This window comes from Suncus etruscus, chromosome 15, assembly GCF_024139225.1.
Source record: "Suncus etruscus isolate mSunEtr1 chromosome 15, mSunEtr1.pri.cur, whole genome shotgun sequence".
NCBI classification, from domain to species: Eukaryota; Metazoa; Chordata; class Mammalia; order Eulipotyphla; family Soricidae; genus Suncus; species Suncus etruscus.
The window spans coordinates 17,874,721-17,891,797 of record NC_064862.1 but is presented as its reverse complement, the minus strand read 5'-3'; the positions used below and the strand labels follow the sequence as shown (position 1 = coordinate 17,891,797).

General features: G+C 46.1%; 1 protein-coding gene across 2 annotated transcripts in view; it reads right to left on the bottom strand.

Annotated features, from left to right (window-relative positions):
• Positions 1-17,077, bottom strand: part of LOC126031048 (sterile alpha motif domain-containing protein 5-like) — a 1,042,808-nt gene that overhangs the window by 81,686 nt on the left and 944,045 nt on the right. For both annotated transcript variants that reach the window (XM_049789317.1, XM_049789318.1), the window contains exon 5: positions 1,753-1,793. In XM_049789317.1, coding sequence (XP_049645274.1) covers positions 1,753-1,793 — 41 coding nt within the window. The remainder of the gene's footprint in view (positions 1-1,752; positions 1,794-17,077) is intronic.

Genomic DNA, 17,077 nt, shown 5'->3' with positions numbered 1-17,077 from the left:
ATCAGGCATCATGTGTTTGAACAGGATGCCCTTACTGAAGCTCTGAGAGTGCCCAGAGCTCTGGAACGATGCAACAGAAGCTGGCCTAGGCTGCCTCTGCCATTGGGTTACTGGAGACAAGTTGGATGGAGTCCCCAAGAGGTGCCTTCCCGAGACACAAACATATGCCGCTGAAGCAAGATGTAGTGCCTGCCACCTTTCCCGTGCACACTCTGGAGGGAGAATGCCTCTTCTCCCTGGAAAGGAGGTGCAGTTTGAAGAAAGGACACAGAAATAAACTAAAAATGAGTTCCAGCAACTACAGCCAGCCAGGCACATTAAACAGAAAGGCACATCTCTGTGATAATGGAAGATCTCTGCTACCCATTCTGTGGATGAGTAAACCAAGGTATGAAGAGACCATGATTTGTCCTAGGCTATCGCTATCAAGGGACATGACCGTATGTATGCACAGCACATTATGCCTGACTGAAACACTCCTGGTCCTTAGTTGTCACTGGTAGCTTGCCAGATTTTTTGTGACTAAGTAGATTCTATCATCCAAGAAATATAAAATAGCGTCTAAATTGTGCTCATTGATACCAAAGTTCCAAAGAATTTGTCCCAAGGCTCAAAGATTTTGCTGTTGTTGTTTTTGTTTTTGGATCACACCCAGTTCTGACCACACTCAGAGTTTATTTATAGCTGTCTGTACTCAGAGATCACTCCTGGTGGGCCTCTAGGCCTCAGGTAACCATATGAAATGTTGGGGTCTGAATCTAAGTCCATCATGTGCAAGGCAAATACCTTATCCACTAAACTTCTTTCCAGTCCCCCAAAGATTTTTAGAGACTATCATTTCTCTGTGATGTGGAGAAAAGAATGGAAATTAATATCTAGCCACAAGATTGGTTAATTGCCCAATGGCATGTCCAATAATTTAGCATATATAATGGACTTAAAATTTTTATTGTAAAAAACGTTGAGGAAAAGGAGAGATAGTGTAGTATGTAGCTATATAGTATGCTTTAATCCCCAGCATCCCATATCATCTCCCTGAATACCACTAGGATTCATGAGCTCAGAGCCAGGAGTACCCTCTAAGCACTACTGGGTATGACCCCAAAAGGAAACAAACAAAATTAAATTTTGTGAGGGAAAATGCTCATAATATCTGTTGATAAAAGTACATAATATATCCAGAGGCTGAGTATGTAAGTAAAATAGTAGATGTAGTCCATGTGAAGTCTCAAGTTTAATTGTTTTTTGTTTTTGTTTTGTTTTTGGGCCACACCCATTGACTCAGGGATTACTCCCGGCTATGCACTCAGAAATTGCTCCTGGCTTGGGGGACCATATGGAATGCTGGGGGATAGAACTGTGGTCTGTCCTAGGCTAGTGCTTGCAAGGCAGACGCCTTACTTCTAGCGCCACTGCTCCAGCCCCTCAATTTTAATTCTTAGCTCCATGTAGTCTCAAACATTGCCAGGTATGCCCCAGGAGATGCTCCCCTCTAGCACCTCTGGGTGTGACCTTAATTTTTGGGGGGGTTAAAAAAGGCAGCAAAATAATATGTTCAGTAAAATCCAAATTAAAGGTATTTAAAAAAAACCCATACTTTTGTCTATAAATATAAAAAGCAAATATGTACAGCATCAAAAACCTTACCAGAGTTTATTTCTGGGTGGAAGGATTCTCTGTGGTTATGCATTAAATGAGGTATAAAAAGGAAAAGGGACATTTTAAATAGAGAAGCCAAGAACCAATACTGACCTACAGAGCTGTCCTCAGAGTGTGACTTGTGAAGAATGTTCCTGGAAAAGAAAAATACAGAGATCTGATTACCCAGGGCAGATGGTAGGTACTCCTGTAAGCACTGAAAAGCCCCACAACTGTTCTGGGCCCCCATCCTATGGAGCAGGTCAGGGACTCTGTGACACCATCATCACCACTGGCTTCTTCCCACTACATACTTCACCACTACCTGCCCACTCAGGGGCCATTTGTCAACACTTACTTAAGAAGCCCATCTCAGAGAAATTCAAACATCCTAGGCAAGAACTTTCCACCCATGAGCTATATGCATTAAGGCTCATGGGCAGGCTCTTGATTATGGGAATAACAAGGTAAATTAAAATGCAAAAAGAGGTCCACGAGTCAGAGAGATGGTTGAGAGGCTGATCTGTGGCTGACATACCAGTCAGATGCTCAGAACCACATGGTCCCCTAAACACCGCTAGATATGGCCTGTGAACTGCAACATCCTCAACTCTAAACCCCAGGCCACACTAAACTGCTGGCCTAGTTCGCTGATTCAACAGAGAGACACCAAGACCCCTAAACATCCCAATAAAAAATATATATATAGACTCAGCATTACACATGTGTGGCCCAGCAGAGGGTGAATGTCAATTCTAGGAGATAGAGGGGCTGGATTAGAGCCCAGAATTTGGGTCCCCCACACAGACAACAGACAGTCCAGTTTTCTCCATCAGTGCTCCCTATGGGCCCAGCTGTCTGTTTCGTAAGCCATCCAATGTTGAAAGGAAGTGTGGGCCAAGGAGAGAGCTTTAGCCCTAAGAGATTCTTCCCCTGTATGTAGGGGCACCTGACAGCATCCCAGGACTGCATGGAGCCTGAACTCTGCTGAGCTTGCTCCAGTGACCCCAGCATTGCCAGACTTGAACACTGGAAAACTGGCCTGATCAGACAAGTAACTTTGGGAGTGGTCCCCTGGATCTCCTGTGGGTTTTTTGGAGGTACCCACAGTACATGTATGCGCGAACCGCGCGCGCGCACAAACACACACACACACACACACACACACACACACACACACACACACACACACACACACACACAGACCCTAAGTAAAATGTCTTGGAGAGATAGTACAGGAGTTAAAACACTTACCTTGCAAGCAGATGTCCTATGGTCAATCCTCAGCACTCCATATACCTGGCCCCTAACTTTTCAACATACACTAGCCTCACCCTGTCTGGGTAAAATGTATGTAAAATTCCTGTAGCTCTAGTCTTGACAAACTCAAAGTCTCATTTCTACTTTCCCAACCCATTTCTCATTCTCTGATAAATAGTAATGCCTAATGCCTTACGAAACGAGAAAAACAGGCAGCCCTCGGAGGAAGGTACAATTGCGCTTTTACATAGTTACCACCTAACAGAACTTCATTAAGCACTGGCTTACAAATTTTACATTTTTTTCAAATCTATCTTCTTTACAATTGTATATAATTATTTTGAAGAATAATCCTTTGGAATTTTGGGTTTGTTTCGTTTTTTGGTTTTGTTTTGTTTGGTTAGTTATTGCATACAAGTGCAGGATGATCCTCTCTTGTACTTTCCTAGCACACCAGCAGATGTCACTGTAGTCTCTTTATTCATCTTTTCTAAACTCATAATCGAGACATTTTCCAAATCCACAATCTAGACATTATAATACCAATGAACAGCGAGCCAATGTCTTATAAATACAAGACCCCCAAATTTGTAAATGGGGATTGGAGGGGAAAAATTACACCATGCAAAGTTAAATTTGGAGGTAGTGAATTGTCCCCTACAGACACTGTAATGATGTAATGACTCTCTCACTCTCTCTCTCCCTCCCTCCCTCCTCTCTCTCTCCCTCCCTCCTCCCTCTCCCTCCCCCTCCCTCCCTCCCTCCCTCCCTCTCTCTCTCTCTCTCCCTCTCTCTCTCTCTCTCTCTCTCTCTCTCTCTCTCTCTCTCTCTCTCTCTCTCTCTCTCTCTCTCTCTCTCTCTCTCTCTCTCTCTCTCTCTCTCCTTCAGATAAATTACAAAATTCATCCAGCAGAAGCACAAATCAGTGACGGAACCCAGTTCCAAGTGGAGTGGCAGCAGGTGGAAGAATCATTTATTTACTGATCTCCTGGTGAAAGAAATTAATGCTCAGGAGTTTGCTCCAAGAATCCTCCTCATGGTCTATCCTTTGAGCCAGGCCTGAGAAGGGATGCATCAGGAGCAGCTTCTTCAGCCCTGTTTGGCCACCACTCTTGCTCTCAGCAGGGTAAAAATGACCAAAGTCTTTTGACAGCATTTGACACCCAGAAAACCATAATAAAAATATGTTGTTGCAATTGTTTGATAGTCACCAAACCTTGCCTGTATCTCTGAACTCCATGTAATAATGGCTTTTTTGGGTCTATTCATCAGTAACTAATATGGTTGTGGGTCAGAGATAGAGAACATGTCTTACATGTCTGAGAACTTGTGTTTGAATCTGTCTGTTTGTTTTATATATATATATATATATATCTCCTGCTACAACCCAGGACATCTTAATTGCAAACACAAGCTCCCAAAAGTATATTTACCTGAGGGGAAAAAATAACACATTTAAAACAGGAGTGATCCCTGAGCACAGAGACAGGAGTAGGACTAGAACACTGTAGAGTGAGGTCCCCAAACAAACACAGACGGGAAAAGAAATTTAGTAAGAAAGAAATTTAATAATTTAATTTAATATTAATAATTTACATTTGAAAATATGCTGGTGTTGGGATTGTGATTTGTGTCCACGAAGACACATTCAAGTATGAGCCCCAAGCGAAGTGTGCTGGCAACTCTGTATGTTCCCCAGAACCCCACTATTCCTGAGCACAGAATCAGAAGTAAACCTGAGCACTAGCTGGGTGTGACCCTTTCTTAAAAATGAACAAATAAAAAAAGTATTTAAAAAGAAAATGAACAAAGGCTAGAGAAATAGCATGGAGGTAAAAGCATTTGCCTTGCATGCAGAAGAATGGTGGTTCGTGGGGCCGGTGAGGTGGCGCTAGAGGTAAGGTGTCTGCCTTGCAAGCGCTAGCCAAGGAAAGGACTGTGGTTCGATCCCCCGGCGTCCCATATGGTCCCCCCAAGCCAGGTGCGATTTCTGAGAGCATAGCTAGGAGTAACCCCTGAGCATCAAACGGGTGTGGCCCAAAAAACCAAAAAACCAAAAAAAAAAAAAAAAAAAAAAAAGAATGGTGGTTCGAATCCCAACATCCCATATGGTCCCCCAAGCCTGCCAGGAGTGATTTTTGAGCGTAGAGCCAGGAGTAACCCCTGAGCACTGCCGGGTGTGACCCAAAAACCAAAAAAGAACAAAAGAAAAAATAAAGAAGAAAATGAACAGGGGCCTGAGCGGTGGCGGTAGGATGTTTGCCTTGCACTGACCCAGGACTGACCTGGATTCGATCCCCCGCATCCCACATGGTCCCCCGTGCCTGGAGCGATTTCTGAGCACATAGCCAGGAGTAAACCCTGAATGTCACTGAATGTGGCCCCAAAAACAAACAAACAAAAAAGAACAAATAAAAAAAAGGAGTGGGTAAAAAATCAGATGAAGGGAGATGTGTCCAAAGGCCTTGAGGAAATGATGGCAGGAATGTCTCCTGCAAGTAAGACTGGGTAGAAAGGTCAGAGGAGGCAAGTCAGAGCTGCCTTTATAGCAGAGACAGATAGAAAAGAGTCCAGGGGAATCAATCAGTGAGAATTTATTTAGAAGTCACTTGCCCACTTAAAGCTGGGAGCTCATATGAGCTCAATGAAGCATAGGAAACCTGACCTCTGGGCAATCGAATTTTAGGGGCTAAGAAAAGTGGGTGTAATGGGCCAGGGGATTAGGAACAGAGTCAGTGGGAAGAAGGTAAATCTGATAAAACCATTTAAACCTTCTCTGGCTGGAATAACACTGAAATCAAGGAGCTGAAGTGTCAATCCCCGGAACTTGGTCTCTTGAGCCCTACTAGGAGTGATCCCTAAGCACAGAATCAGTATTAAGCTATGCATACACCCTATGTAAGTTTCCAAACAAACCAAAAAAACAAAAACAAAAACAAAAATCAGGGGAAAAAAAGCCATATGGTCAGTTCTATGGTTGGGCTGTTTTCATGGTTCTGGGGTTCCTAAAGATTCAGAAACTTATACAGATCAAAAGGAAAATCCTTCCAGTTGACCAGAATTCTGCTTCTCAGAGATATTACAGCAGAAAAGGTGCTTGCCTTACAAGTGGCTGACCCATATTCAATCTCTGGCATCCCAGATGGTTCCTCCAGCACTGCCAGGCTAAATTCCTGAATGCAGAGTCAGAAATAACCCCTGAGCACTGCTGAGTGTGGCCCTCAGTCCTCAAACAAAACAAAATAAAATATTTGGGCTGAGTAATAGAACAGTGGGTAGGGCATTTGCCTTGCATATGGTTGACCTGGATTCGACTTTAGCATTCCATGAGGTCCCCTGAGCACTACAATAGGAGTAATTATTGAGTGCAAAGCCAGGAGGGTATGTCTCTAGAGGTATGTCCCAGATAATGGAAGGTACAAAGCAAAAAAGGAAGAAAGGAAGGAAGGATAAGAGATGGAGGGGGATGGGGCCGGACGGTGGCGCTAGGGGTAAGGTGCCTGCCTTGCCTGCGCTAGCCTAGGACGGACCGCGGTTCGATCCCCCGGCTCCCCCGGTGTCCCATATGGTCCCCCAAGAAGCCAGGAGCAACTTCTGAGCTCATAGCCAGGAGTAACCCCTGAGCGTCACAGGGTGTGGCCCAAAAACCAAAAAAAAAAAAAACAAAAAAAAAACAAAAAAAAAGAGATGGAGGGAGGAAAAAAAGAAAGAGAAAGAAAGAAAGAAAGAAAGAAAGAAAGAAAGAAAGAAAGAAAGAAAGAAAGAAAGAAAGAAAGAAGGAAGGAAGGAAGGAAGGAAGGAAGGAAGGAAGGAAGGAAGGAAGGAAGGAAGGAAGGAAGGAAGGAAGGAAGGAAGGAAGGAAGAAGGAAATAAAGAAGGAAGGAAAGGAAAGAAAGAGAAAAAAGAGAGAGAGAAAGAGAAAAAGAAAGAGAAAGAAATAGGACAATGGTCCAGACTGACAGTCCAGGGACATGACAGATTAGAAAGTCACACATCACCAGCTCCTGCTTCCAATGCCTGATCCATTTCACCATATGATATCTCAAGCCTAAGAAAGGAAGCCTCAAGAACTACAGTCCCTGTGAATGACTGGGACCGTTATTAGAATATATGAGAATTCAGGCTTCCAGGACTGAATTGATCTCTGGATCATGAGAACTGGGTGTTTGTTAGCACATTTTGCAGGATTTGGTCGTGGGATCCTATCGCTTGTCAGAAGAAAGGAGGCCAAATAGCTTAGCTCAGGCTCATTTTTCTTCTTCTGTCTATTTATACATAAATAGTCGAAGGTCCCCCCAGGCAAAAACAACTCTATCTCCCTGTTACATACCAGGTCTGGCACTTCAGAACTGTATAATGAATGCCTTCAGGCATCAAGGAATTCCTTAAGTAGAGCCGCTTTTCCTTTTGATGGGCTGTCCAGAAACATCAATAGAACCCAGCCCAAAAAAAGGGGAAAAAAAAAAAAAACCCAAAACAATCAAACCTGCTAGAACTGATTTCTCAAAAAGGGGCTGTGGTACATGTTAGTCTACCTGCTGAGTGGGATTTTGAAGATCTTTAAGTTTCTGAAATGAAAGTACCAGACAAAAGCCATGGCAGGCCTCAGGTGCTGCAGCCGGCCTCTTACTGTAGATGAAATAATAAGTTTCCAAGAAACGCTACCACTCCAGCTAGCCAATAGAGCCCCACACAGTCAGCTGGACAGTTGCTCATTACCTTCAACCCCCAGCCAACATCCTGCTTACAACAGCCATAGAAGCCCATACTTAGGTATAGCTATACTTAGGTATAGCTTTTCCCTGACCAATCACCTAGAGCCCTAGAAGCAATTTTGTAATGTGTAGCCAATCCCTGCAAAGGTCACTGAGCCCATTTGAAATTTCTCTAAGCTGGGTAGAAAAGTAAGAGTGTAAATTGGGTTGGGGTTGCATGCTGGATTGTGGCTCTCAATAAATGCTCTTTGCTTGACTGCATCTTCAGTGTTCTGGTTTGTGCATTGGACTGGGATACAGGACCCAACAAAAATCTATTTCTTGTTTTGGTTTTGATTTTGCTTTTGGCTTTTGGGTCACACTCAGCAGCACTCAGGGGTTACTCCTGGCTCTGTGCTCAGAAATTGTTTCTGTCAAGCTTGGGGGACCATATGAGATGCCGGGAATCGAACCACCCTTTGTCCTGGGTTGGCCAAGTGCAAGGCAAATGCTCTACCACTATGCTATCTCTCCAGCCCCCAACAGAAATATATTTCTTGACTGGTTTTTCCTGAACTGGGGAAAGTTTATGGGGAAGGGGTTGGTGCATACCCCCTGGTGCTTAGGGCCTCTATGCTCAACAGTGACCTCAGGTATGCTCAGAGAACCATGTCCAGTGCCGGGGTAGGAACTGGGGCCAGCTCTGGTAAGCAAGACCAGCACCTTTACCTTTCATTTTCTCTTCGGCTCCTCCAATAGGGAACTTTTGTGTATCATCAGGGCCCAGCAAGGTAGTCCTGGTGCCAGGGCCACAGACCTGTGATGTGTGTCTGCTCTATTTCACTCCTTGACCCACAACCCACATTGTGGAATAACATTACTTTCTCCCACTTTGATGAGGCAAATGGGTTCCCAGCAGGACCAGTGTCTGTCTGAGGTTTTCTGGGGGGAATCTTCTCCCCATCTGTGTGGGTTTTCTGGGGGAAATCTCACATGCAAAGATGCACACATGTAAGTCACACAAGGGGGTTGGGAACAGACACAAGACCAGGAATATCCTGGCCAGGGTAAGCACCTGTCTCACCCCTAGTGTGGCTAACATCCCTGTGACCTTTAGCCCTAAAGGGGTTGAAGAATGAATGACTGAATGTTTCCTAATAGACTTACTAGGGTCATTATTGCAAAAGTTGGTCATATTTAGGAGTGGGAAAAAGCCAGAGGAACATGTTGAATAACTCTTATTTATGACAGAGTCCCAGGATAAAAAATCAGTTTCATTACATGTATTTCACTTGAGCATTAACATTCACTTCTTGCTTTGATGGTAGCAAATAATTGTTTTTTGTAAAATAGGCTATTCCCCAATTTAATATTTCTTATTACCCTTGGGCTGTCGAGATCAAGATGATTTTACAACTTAGGAACATTACTATACTCAAGAAAAATAAATATGAACAAAAATGTATGAGGAACATTGATGGTGAGAAAGTTGTACTAGGAAGGGCGATGTACATTCGATGACTATGAACATTCCTGTCACCATGGTTTGTAAATAAAGAAATTGTTATAATAAAAAATAGCTTACACTGTTTACCGTTAGTCAGAGAAGTTTAAGGGTCCCCCCCTTTCCTGGCCACAGTGGGCTGGCAAGATGGAAAGTTAGAAATCGGGGCAGAGATGCAGTTCCTGCATCAGGCAAGGGCTGGAAGCAGCAATTCTTTTTGTTTTGTTTTTGTTTTGGGCCCATACCCAGGGGTGTTCAGGGGTTACTCCTGGCTCTGCACTCAGAAATCACTCCTTACAGGCTCGGGGGATCATATGGGATGCCAAAGAACAAACCTGGTTTTATCCTGGGTTGGCCGTGTGCAAGGAAAATGCCCTGCCACTTTGCTATCACTCTTTGGCCCCTCTCTTGGGCTTTTATTTAAAAAGTTTTTCAAGAGCCAGAGCAATAGAACAATGGGTAGGGTGCTTGCCTAGCATATTTCTTGCCTCAACATTTCATATAGTCCCCCAAGCCTAACAGGAGTGGTCCCTAAGTGCATAGCCAGGAATAAACCCTGAGCACCATGAGGACCCAACACTCTTCTCCAAATGTTCTTGTTGGGGTGATCAAGCTCAGTTGTTTTTATGGGTTTCTTCTATCATGGTGCAGTGTGTACTGCTTGAGGAACCAGAAAGTACTGGGAATTGAACTTAGGGCTCCAACAGGCAAAAAGCATTCTATTCTTTGGGGCCCTCTCCACAGCTCCATTAACATGCTGAATCTCAGAAATATCATATCTCCTAGGTAGGTTTCTGAAGGGTTTCCAAGAACATGAAGACATGTACCATATTTTTGTACCGTGAGATGCACATTTTCCCCTTAAAAGTGAGTCTTATGGAGCAAATGCCACCTGGAGCTGAAGCCTGAGTGTAAGGGAGGAGAGCATCTCATAAGAACATGTGTCTTATGGTCAGGTGCATCTTATAGAGCAAAAAATACGGTATTTTATTCAGGAGACATTTGAGGACCTAAGCACCAACCAGAAAGCAAGGTTTATGCCCATGGCTGGTGCTTTCTGGCTACCAGCCTCTCTTTCCAGAGTTGACCTCTGAGAAGCACCAATAGACAACTCTGGAGGAAGAGGCTGGTTGCTGGTGCTTCTGAGAAGGTCCAGTCTTCGGCGTGTCATCATGGGAAGGGTTGATTCCCTCCCTGGCACCTCAGGGGTGCCCCATCATGTCTCCAGACCAAGACCAGTCCCCACTTCTGTTGCATCTCAAAATCCTGCACAAAGGTACATTGAAAGGGAGCTCTGTATTTCCAATCACTGCTGGCTGGCTTGTTCGGAAAGTGAATAATGCAGGTCACTGGCAGAAATGTAAGAGTTTTGGGCCTGATCAGCAGCCAAACGCCATCGCACACAATGGATCCTGGCCCGGTTGGGTCGGAAGCTCTCCCTTTGGTCCAGGTCTATACAAGTGGTGAGCACAGAGCTTGCGGGCCTGCCCACATGGGGGGCAGGGGGCACAGCCAGGAGAAACCCATCTGGGTCAGTCACCTCCTCCCTTTCTGGGATTCCAGAACATCTTATTGAAAGGACTCAGATGGTTCAGAACAACTCAGGCGCACTCTTCTTTATTTGTGTTCTCCTGAGTTTGCACAGTCCATGTTGTTTATGCTTCAGGTGGGTTCTTTTTTCTTTAGGGTGTGTGATTCTTTTTTGCTAACCAAGCCTGTCTTGGCCCCCAGTATTATCTCTACAGCCCAAGAGCTGTTTAACCATTTGCTGCCTAGAACCCAACTTTGGGGCTAAAAGCATCAAAGAAAGGAGCACCATGTGGGATTGGGGTAAGGAATTGAAGGACTAACTTTTACATGTCGGAGCCCTGGAATCCATCACTGGCACTGGATAGGCCCCAAACCCACCAGAGGGAAGATGAGCAAACTGGGAAACTTCTCTGTCTTGTTTGGGTGATCCAGTTCAGAACACAAATGTCTTCCTTCCCATTTGATTGCCTCGATCAAATTAAGGTAAATATTAAATGCCATTCAGGTCTTTCTCGCTCAAGACTGGCTCCATTATTGGCAAAAGCCAAATAAAAATACAACTACATTTTCAGGACATGGCTGTTCACACAAATGCTAGTGTTAATAAATAAAAAAATAAAATAAAACGGGGCCGGTGAGGTGGCGCTACAGGTAAAGTGTCTGCCAAAGAATGGACCTCGGTTCAATCCCCCAGCGTCCCATATGGTCCCCCCAAGCCAGGGGCGATTTCTGAGCACTTAGCCAGGAGTAAACCCTGAGCATCTAATGGGTGGGACCCAAAACAAACAAACAAAAAAAAAAAATAAGAGGGGTCAGAGTAGTGGCGCAAGCGGTAGGGCATTTGTCTTGCACACCTAACCTAGGACAGATCTCGGTTGGATCCCTGGTGTGTCATATGGTCCCCCAAAACCAGGAGCAATTTCTGAGCACAGAGCCAGGAGTAACCCCTGAGCGTCACTGAGTGTGGCCCCAAAACCATAAATAAATACATACATACATACATACATACATACATACATACATACATACATAAAAATAAAAGAAATAAAAACTATGTAAGTAGCTTCAATGACATTTTTTATGCCCACACTTCATAAATGGGGCAAAATTATCTTTCCTGTTGATTTCCCAAGCACAGGAACAGCAGACAATGCATGGGGCCCCCCACAGTGCTTCCAGGCAAAACGTGGGCTGTGCTGGAAGTCCAGAGAGGTTGGACTGCAGGGAAGAAGCTGTGGACTCCTGGTGCCCTATATAGGCCTAGCTCAAGGGTCCAACACCCTAATTGCTTTGGGGAACACAGTGGGGCATCGATTTCCCTTGCCTCTGGTCATCATGTGTTGATCTGTGTGACCCTTCAGAGAGATAGGGCTGGGAGGAATCCTGGGGCAGGGACGGCAGAGGGGGCAGGAGAGGAAAAGAGGCTCCATTCAATTATCTCTCAGCCAGTTGCCATGGTGATGGCTCCGGAAGCGGGTCAGAACTTTCTCAGTGGAGAGGGACAGCGCCTCCCATTCAGGGCGCCCTGGCTGGGTAGTGTGGACACAGGAGGCCCCTGGGGCCGTCTCTCTGCTGCCAGCTGCTTTGGGGAGCAGGGTGCATGTGCATCCTGGAGGCCAAAGCAGGAGGAATGTGAGCACAAGGAGCCTCAGGAACAGGACAGGATTGTGGGGGCTGCTGCCTTTCCACAGGGCACCCCTTTAACGCCTTTCTGTTGCCCTGCTTGATTCCTTCAAATGCAACAGATGAGCATGCTCCACCACCCTCATTGCAGGAGCTAAATGCAGCATGTTTGTGGGATGAAGGCCACAGAAATGGTTTAGAGGAGGATAGGAAGGCATGTGGAGCGACAGTGGAGTGGGCAGAAGGTAGAGAATTTGCCTTGCACACAAGGGTGGACTGGGTTTAATTTAATCCCAGCCACCACAGATGGTGTCCTGAACCTACCAGGAGTAACCCCTGAGCACAGAGCCAGGAATATGTAAGCACTAAACACAGCCAGTTGTAGTCCCCAAATCATCAAAATATAGTAATAAAAATAAAATTACAGGAGGGCCAGGTAGGACAGCAGAGAGGAAGCTTGCCTTGCATATAGTCGACCAGGGCTTAGTTTGCAGCATTTCCCAGAGTCCCCCAGGAGGGATCGATTCCTGAGTGCAGAGCCAGGAAAGGCTGATAGTGGGGTCAAGTGGGTGGAACACAGGTTTTGTGTTATAGAAAGTCCTGACTGTGATCCCCAGTTCCCCCTCAAACAAAGCCTGACTATCAGGGCTGGGGATACAACTCAGTGCTACACCATTTGCCTTGTGTGTGTGAGGATACAACTTGAAGTCAATATGGCTGAACCTGGAGGGAAAAACAGACAAGGAAGCCAGGCAAAAGCCAGAGATCACCTCAGAAGACCCACATCATTCCTCCACAGACCCAGCATGTGGGGCACCCGCAGAAGCCATAAAGCTCAGGAACTCAGAGATACATGCTGACATGTGTGTTCTGCTCTGACCTAGAAGCAAAGGCAGAAATAGGGCCCATGACCCAAGCCGCAAAGAAGTGTGTTGACACACATGGTGCCCAGGAGGGATGACTGGGGCTTCAGAAGCAAGTTCAGAGGGAGACCCTTGGGCTTACAGAAACGTGGGAGCACAAAAATCTGTGCTCTCCCTAGATATCTATGTCCACCACTATGACCCTTTTCAACACAAGCCTTCCAGGGGCAAGAGGACCACTCCCCTCAATAACAGGAAACAAGCCTGTCAAACTCCAGCCAGCCCCTCACCCATCTGCCTTGAGCACCCTGGGCTCAGCTGGGTCATGGTGGAGGAATCTGAGCAAGGAGGCTGGTCTGGCAGATCCACAAATTGGGGCGCTCCACCTCTGCTGCCTCAACTATCCAGGTGAGCCATCTTCTCATTCTGAAGCAGTGTTTTCTGCTATCTGTGGGGCATTACTATGTGAATGCTCCTGAGATACAAAATGTGAGGGCTGGAGCAATAGGACAGCAGGTAAGGCACTTACTTAAAGCAGGGTGCCAACCTGGAGTTGATCCCCCAACCCTTATGTCAGGAGGGATCCCTGAGTGCAGAACTTTGCAAATCATCAAGGACTTCATAATTAATGTTTTTCAACACAGAACTAAGAATAAAGTCCTGGGTAACCTGTAAAGTGACCCAGACTTCCTCTGCTACCACCAAATACCTGAGATAGAAGCTATAGGAGCTGGGGAGATAACACAAGATATAAAGTGTTTGCCTTACGGGCCTGAGCCATAGCACATTGGCAGGGCAAATGCCTTGCATGCGGCCAACCCCAGAAGGACTTCGGTTCGATTCCCAGCATCCCATATGGTCCCTGAACCTGTAAGGAGCGACTTCTGGGCATAGAGCTGGAAGAAACCCCTGAGCGCCACTGTCTGTGGCCCAAAAACAAAGAGTTGCCTTATATGTGGCTCTTTAGGTTCAATCCCTGGCATCACAAAAGGGACCCTAAGAACTGCCAGGATTGATTCCTGAGCACAGAGCCAGAAAACAGCCCTGAGCACTTTCAAGTATGATCCAAACCCCCTACCCACAAATAAAACAACAGAGACAGAAGGCCGAAGCGATAGCACAGCAGTAAGGCCTTGCATACAGCCAATACAGGACAGAGGGTGGTTCGAATCCTGGCATCCCATATGGTCCCCAGAGAGTGACTTCTGAGCACAGAGCCAGGAGTAACTCTTGAGTGCTGCCTAGTGTGACCCAAAACCAGAGAGAGAGAGAGAGAGAGACAGACAGACAGACAGACAGACAGACAGACAGACAGAGACAGAGACAGAGACAAAATAAAAGGCCTGATTTTGAGCAGAGAAGGAAAGGCTCTTTATAAATACCTCAACCTGCTCCCAGGCCCCTTTCTTCTGCAAGAGGAAGAGGTAACAGCAACCTAGGCATACTAGAGCCCGCCTGGCATCTCATAGGCTGCCCACCGGATTGCAGAGAGGATGAGACCAGGGCACGTGGACACAAGCTGTGCTGGTCAGCTGGAGGTTGTGTCCGCGGGCAGAGTGCAGGGCAGCAGCGTGCGTGTGAGGAAACAGCTGCTCTCTGCAGTCCTGGCACAGCTGCGTCCCCTGAGCCACAGCCTGCTGGAATGCAGAGCCCCTCAGCTATGCAGATCGAGGGAGCGCACACGTGTGCGGTGGCACATGCAAGTGTTAGCACATGGGTGTTGGGAGATGTGGAAAGGACAGGCTCGCTGCTAACAGACCAGGTCATGCGACCATGGACCAGATATGCGCATAGGCAGTGTCTTAAGCAGCATTTGAGAGCGGGTAGGAGAAAAACTGACAAGATTAACTAGGGGTTTGGCACTGCCAAGGGCTCCCCAGGGCCACCATCAGAAACCTCCACTGGACACCTGATCCCTAGAAGTGAGAGGCTTAGAGAAACTCAAGCCCACTTTCAGCAGTGCCCACATTATTATCATAGTCCGGTTTTGCTTTGTTTTGTTTTGTTTTTCCCAATCCAAGAAAGTCTATTTAAAACTCATATTTTCGGGGGCCAGAACAGTGTAGCAAGTGGTAAGGTAAGGCGTCTGCCTTGCCCACGCTAGCCTAGGACCGATAGTGGTTCAATCTCCAGGCATCTCATATGGTCCCCCCAAGCCAGAAGCGATTTCTGAGCATGGAGCCAGAAGTATCTCCTGAGCATCACCGGGTGTGGTCTCAACCCGCCCCCAAAACCAAAAAAACAAACAACAACAACAACAACAACAAAAACACCTTACATTTTGGCTCCAACATAGCATCATACCTGAACAATGATTTAAGGTTCTATTTCACATCAAGTTCAATGGCAATTAGAACACATGGGTCAGAGTGGGCTGTCCATGCAGGGCATGTCCAGACCTGGGTCAGAAAACACAATGTCTTCACTGTGTCTCCACTGTGATGTGCTGTTAGACAATGGGGAATAGCATCTCCAGGGTTAGGGGTGCAGACACTAAATGCCAGCTCCTGACATGGCCCCCAAACTTATAACCTTGGGGACAACAAGCAAGAAACGTATTCCGGAACAGGGACAAGGGACAAGGGACAAGGGAACAGACCAATGTGGTGCATCTAGAGCCCTTCTGCACTCGCAGCCTGGTAAGTTCAAGGTCAGGTGGCAATGCTCGGGTGGTGTTTCCTTCTGCTTACTCAGTGAATCTACAGGGCCCTAAACACTCACCTGCCTCCTCTGGGAAGATGGGGTGCCCTGTAAGGGCATGTCTACCAAGAGGGGCAGTGCAGCTGCTATTCCTGAAGACAGTGCCCCTTATGGTTTCCTTGCCTCCTGGCATACATATGCATATACACACATACACATGGCCCTTCAGAAAGAACCTGGTGTTGTCTCCATACCCTGTAGACCTGCTGTAAACAGGATGTGGAAACTGGATGCATCTGTCTCAGCACTGGGGCTGACCTGGATTTCCAAAAAAACTCTCAGGCCTGTAGCAAAGCTCCCCCAAACTGGTCTGTTCCAGGTGTGTTAGGGAGCACCCAACAAGTGAGTTTCTATATTGCATTTCTTCAGGGAATAGCCTTGTCACGCCACAGAAGTCCATGGAATCCTGTGTGTGTATTGGGGGGGGGGGGGAGTGTGTGGTAGAGGGAATCTCTAGGGGGGTGGCCCAGAGAGTAGACACTAAACCCAAAAGTGTCCTTATGAAGGAAAAGAGAATATCTCACATGAAGGATATGGGATGCTAGATACCAAGAACTGAATAATTTCTTTCCTTTTCCTTTCCCTCTTTCTCTCCTTCCCTCCCCTGCTTTCTCATTTTCTTTTTCTACTCAGAGTTCAGGGGATTCTGTGCTCAGGGACCACATGGTGTCAATGATCATCTGGGATTAAGTCTGCATAGGGAAAGCATTGGTGGTGGGAAGGTTGCAGTTGTGAAGGGGGATGTTTTTTTGGTAACTAAAACCCAACCAAAATCATGTTTGTAATCATGGTGCTTAAATACAGATATTTAAAATTAAACAAACAAAACAAAACAAAAGTATGCATGGAAAGTGCCTTATCCCTTGTACTATCTCTGGTGCCCAAGGAGCTCTGTTCTTCTTAATAGAACTGCCACAAAAACAAGCACACCCTTCCCACCACAGGCAAGTCCAGAACAGTTATTCATCTCTGCAAACAGATGAATGAGTAATGAGGACTGGTGCTCAAGGCCAATATAGTCATCCTTTGAGTGAAGAGTGAGATGCTCCTAAAAACACCTGAAGACTGCTGCGAAGACTGCATCTGACTGTGGAGACAGCATCAGGGAACATCCTGGAAATGGGTGACTTGTACATCATATACTATAACCCAAAAGAGGTGATAAGCAATAGCCAACTTCTACAGAATTATGCCACTAAATTATCACAGTAGCATTATTCTAAGAGTGATAAAGTCTAAACCACCCAACTGGCCATCAGCCAACA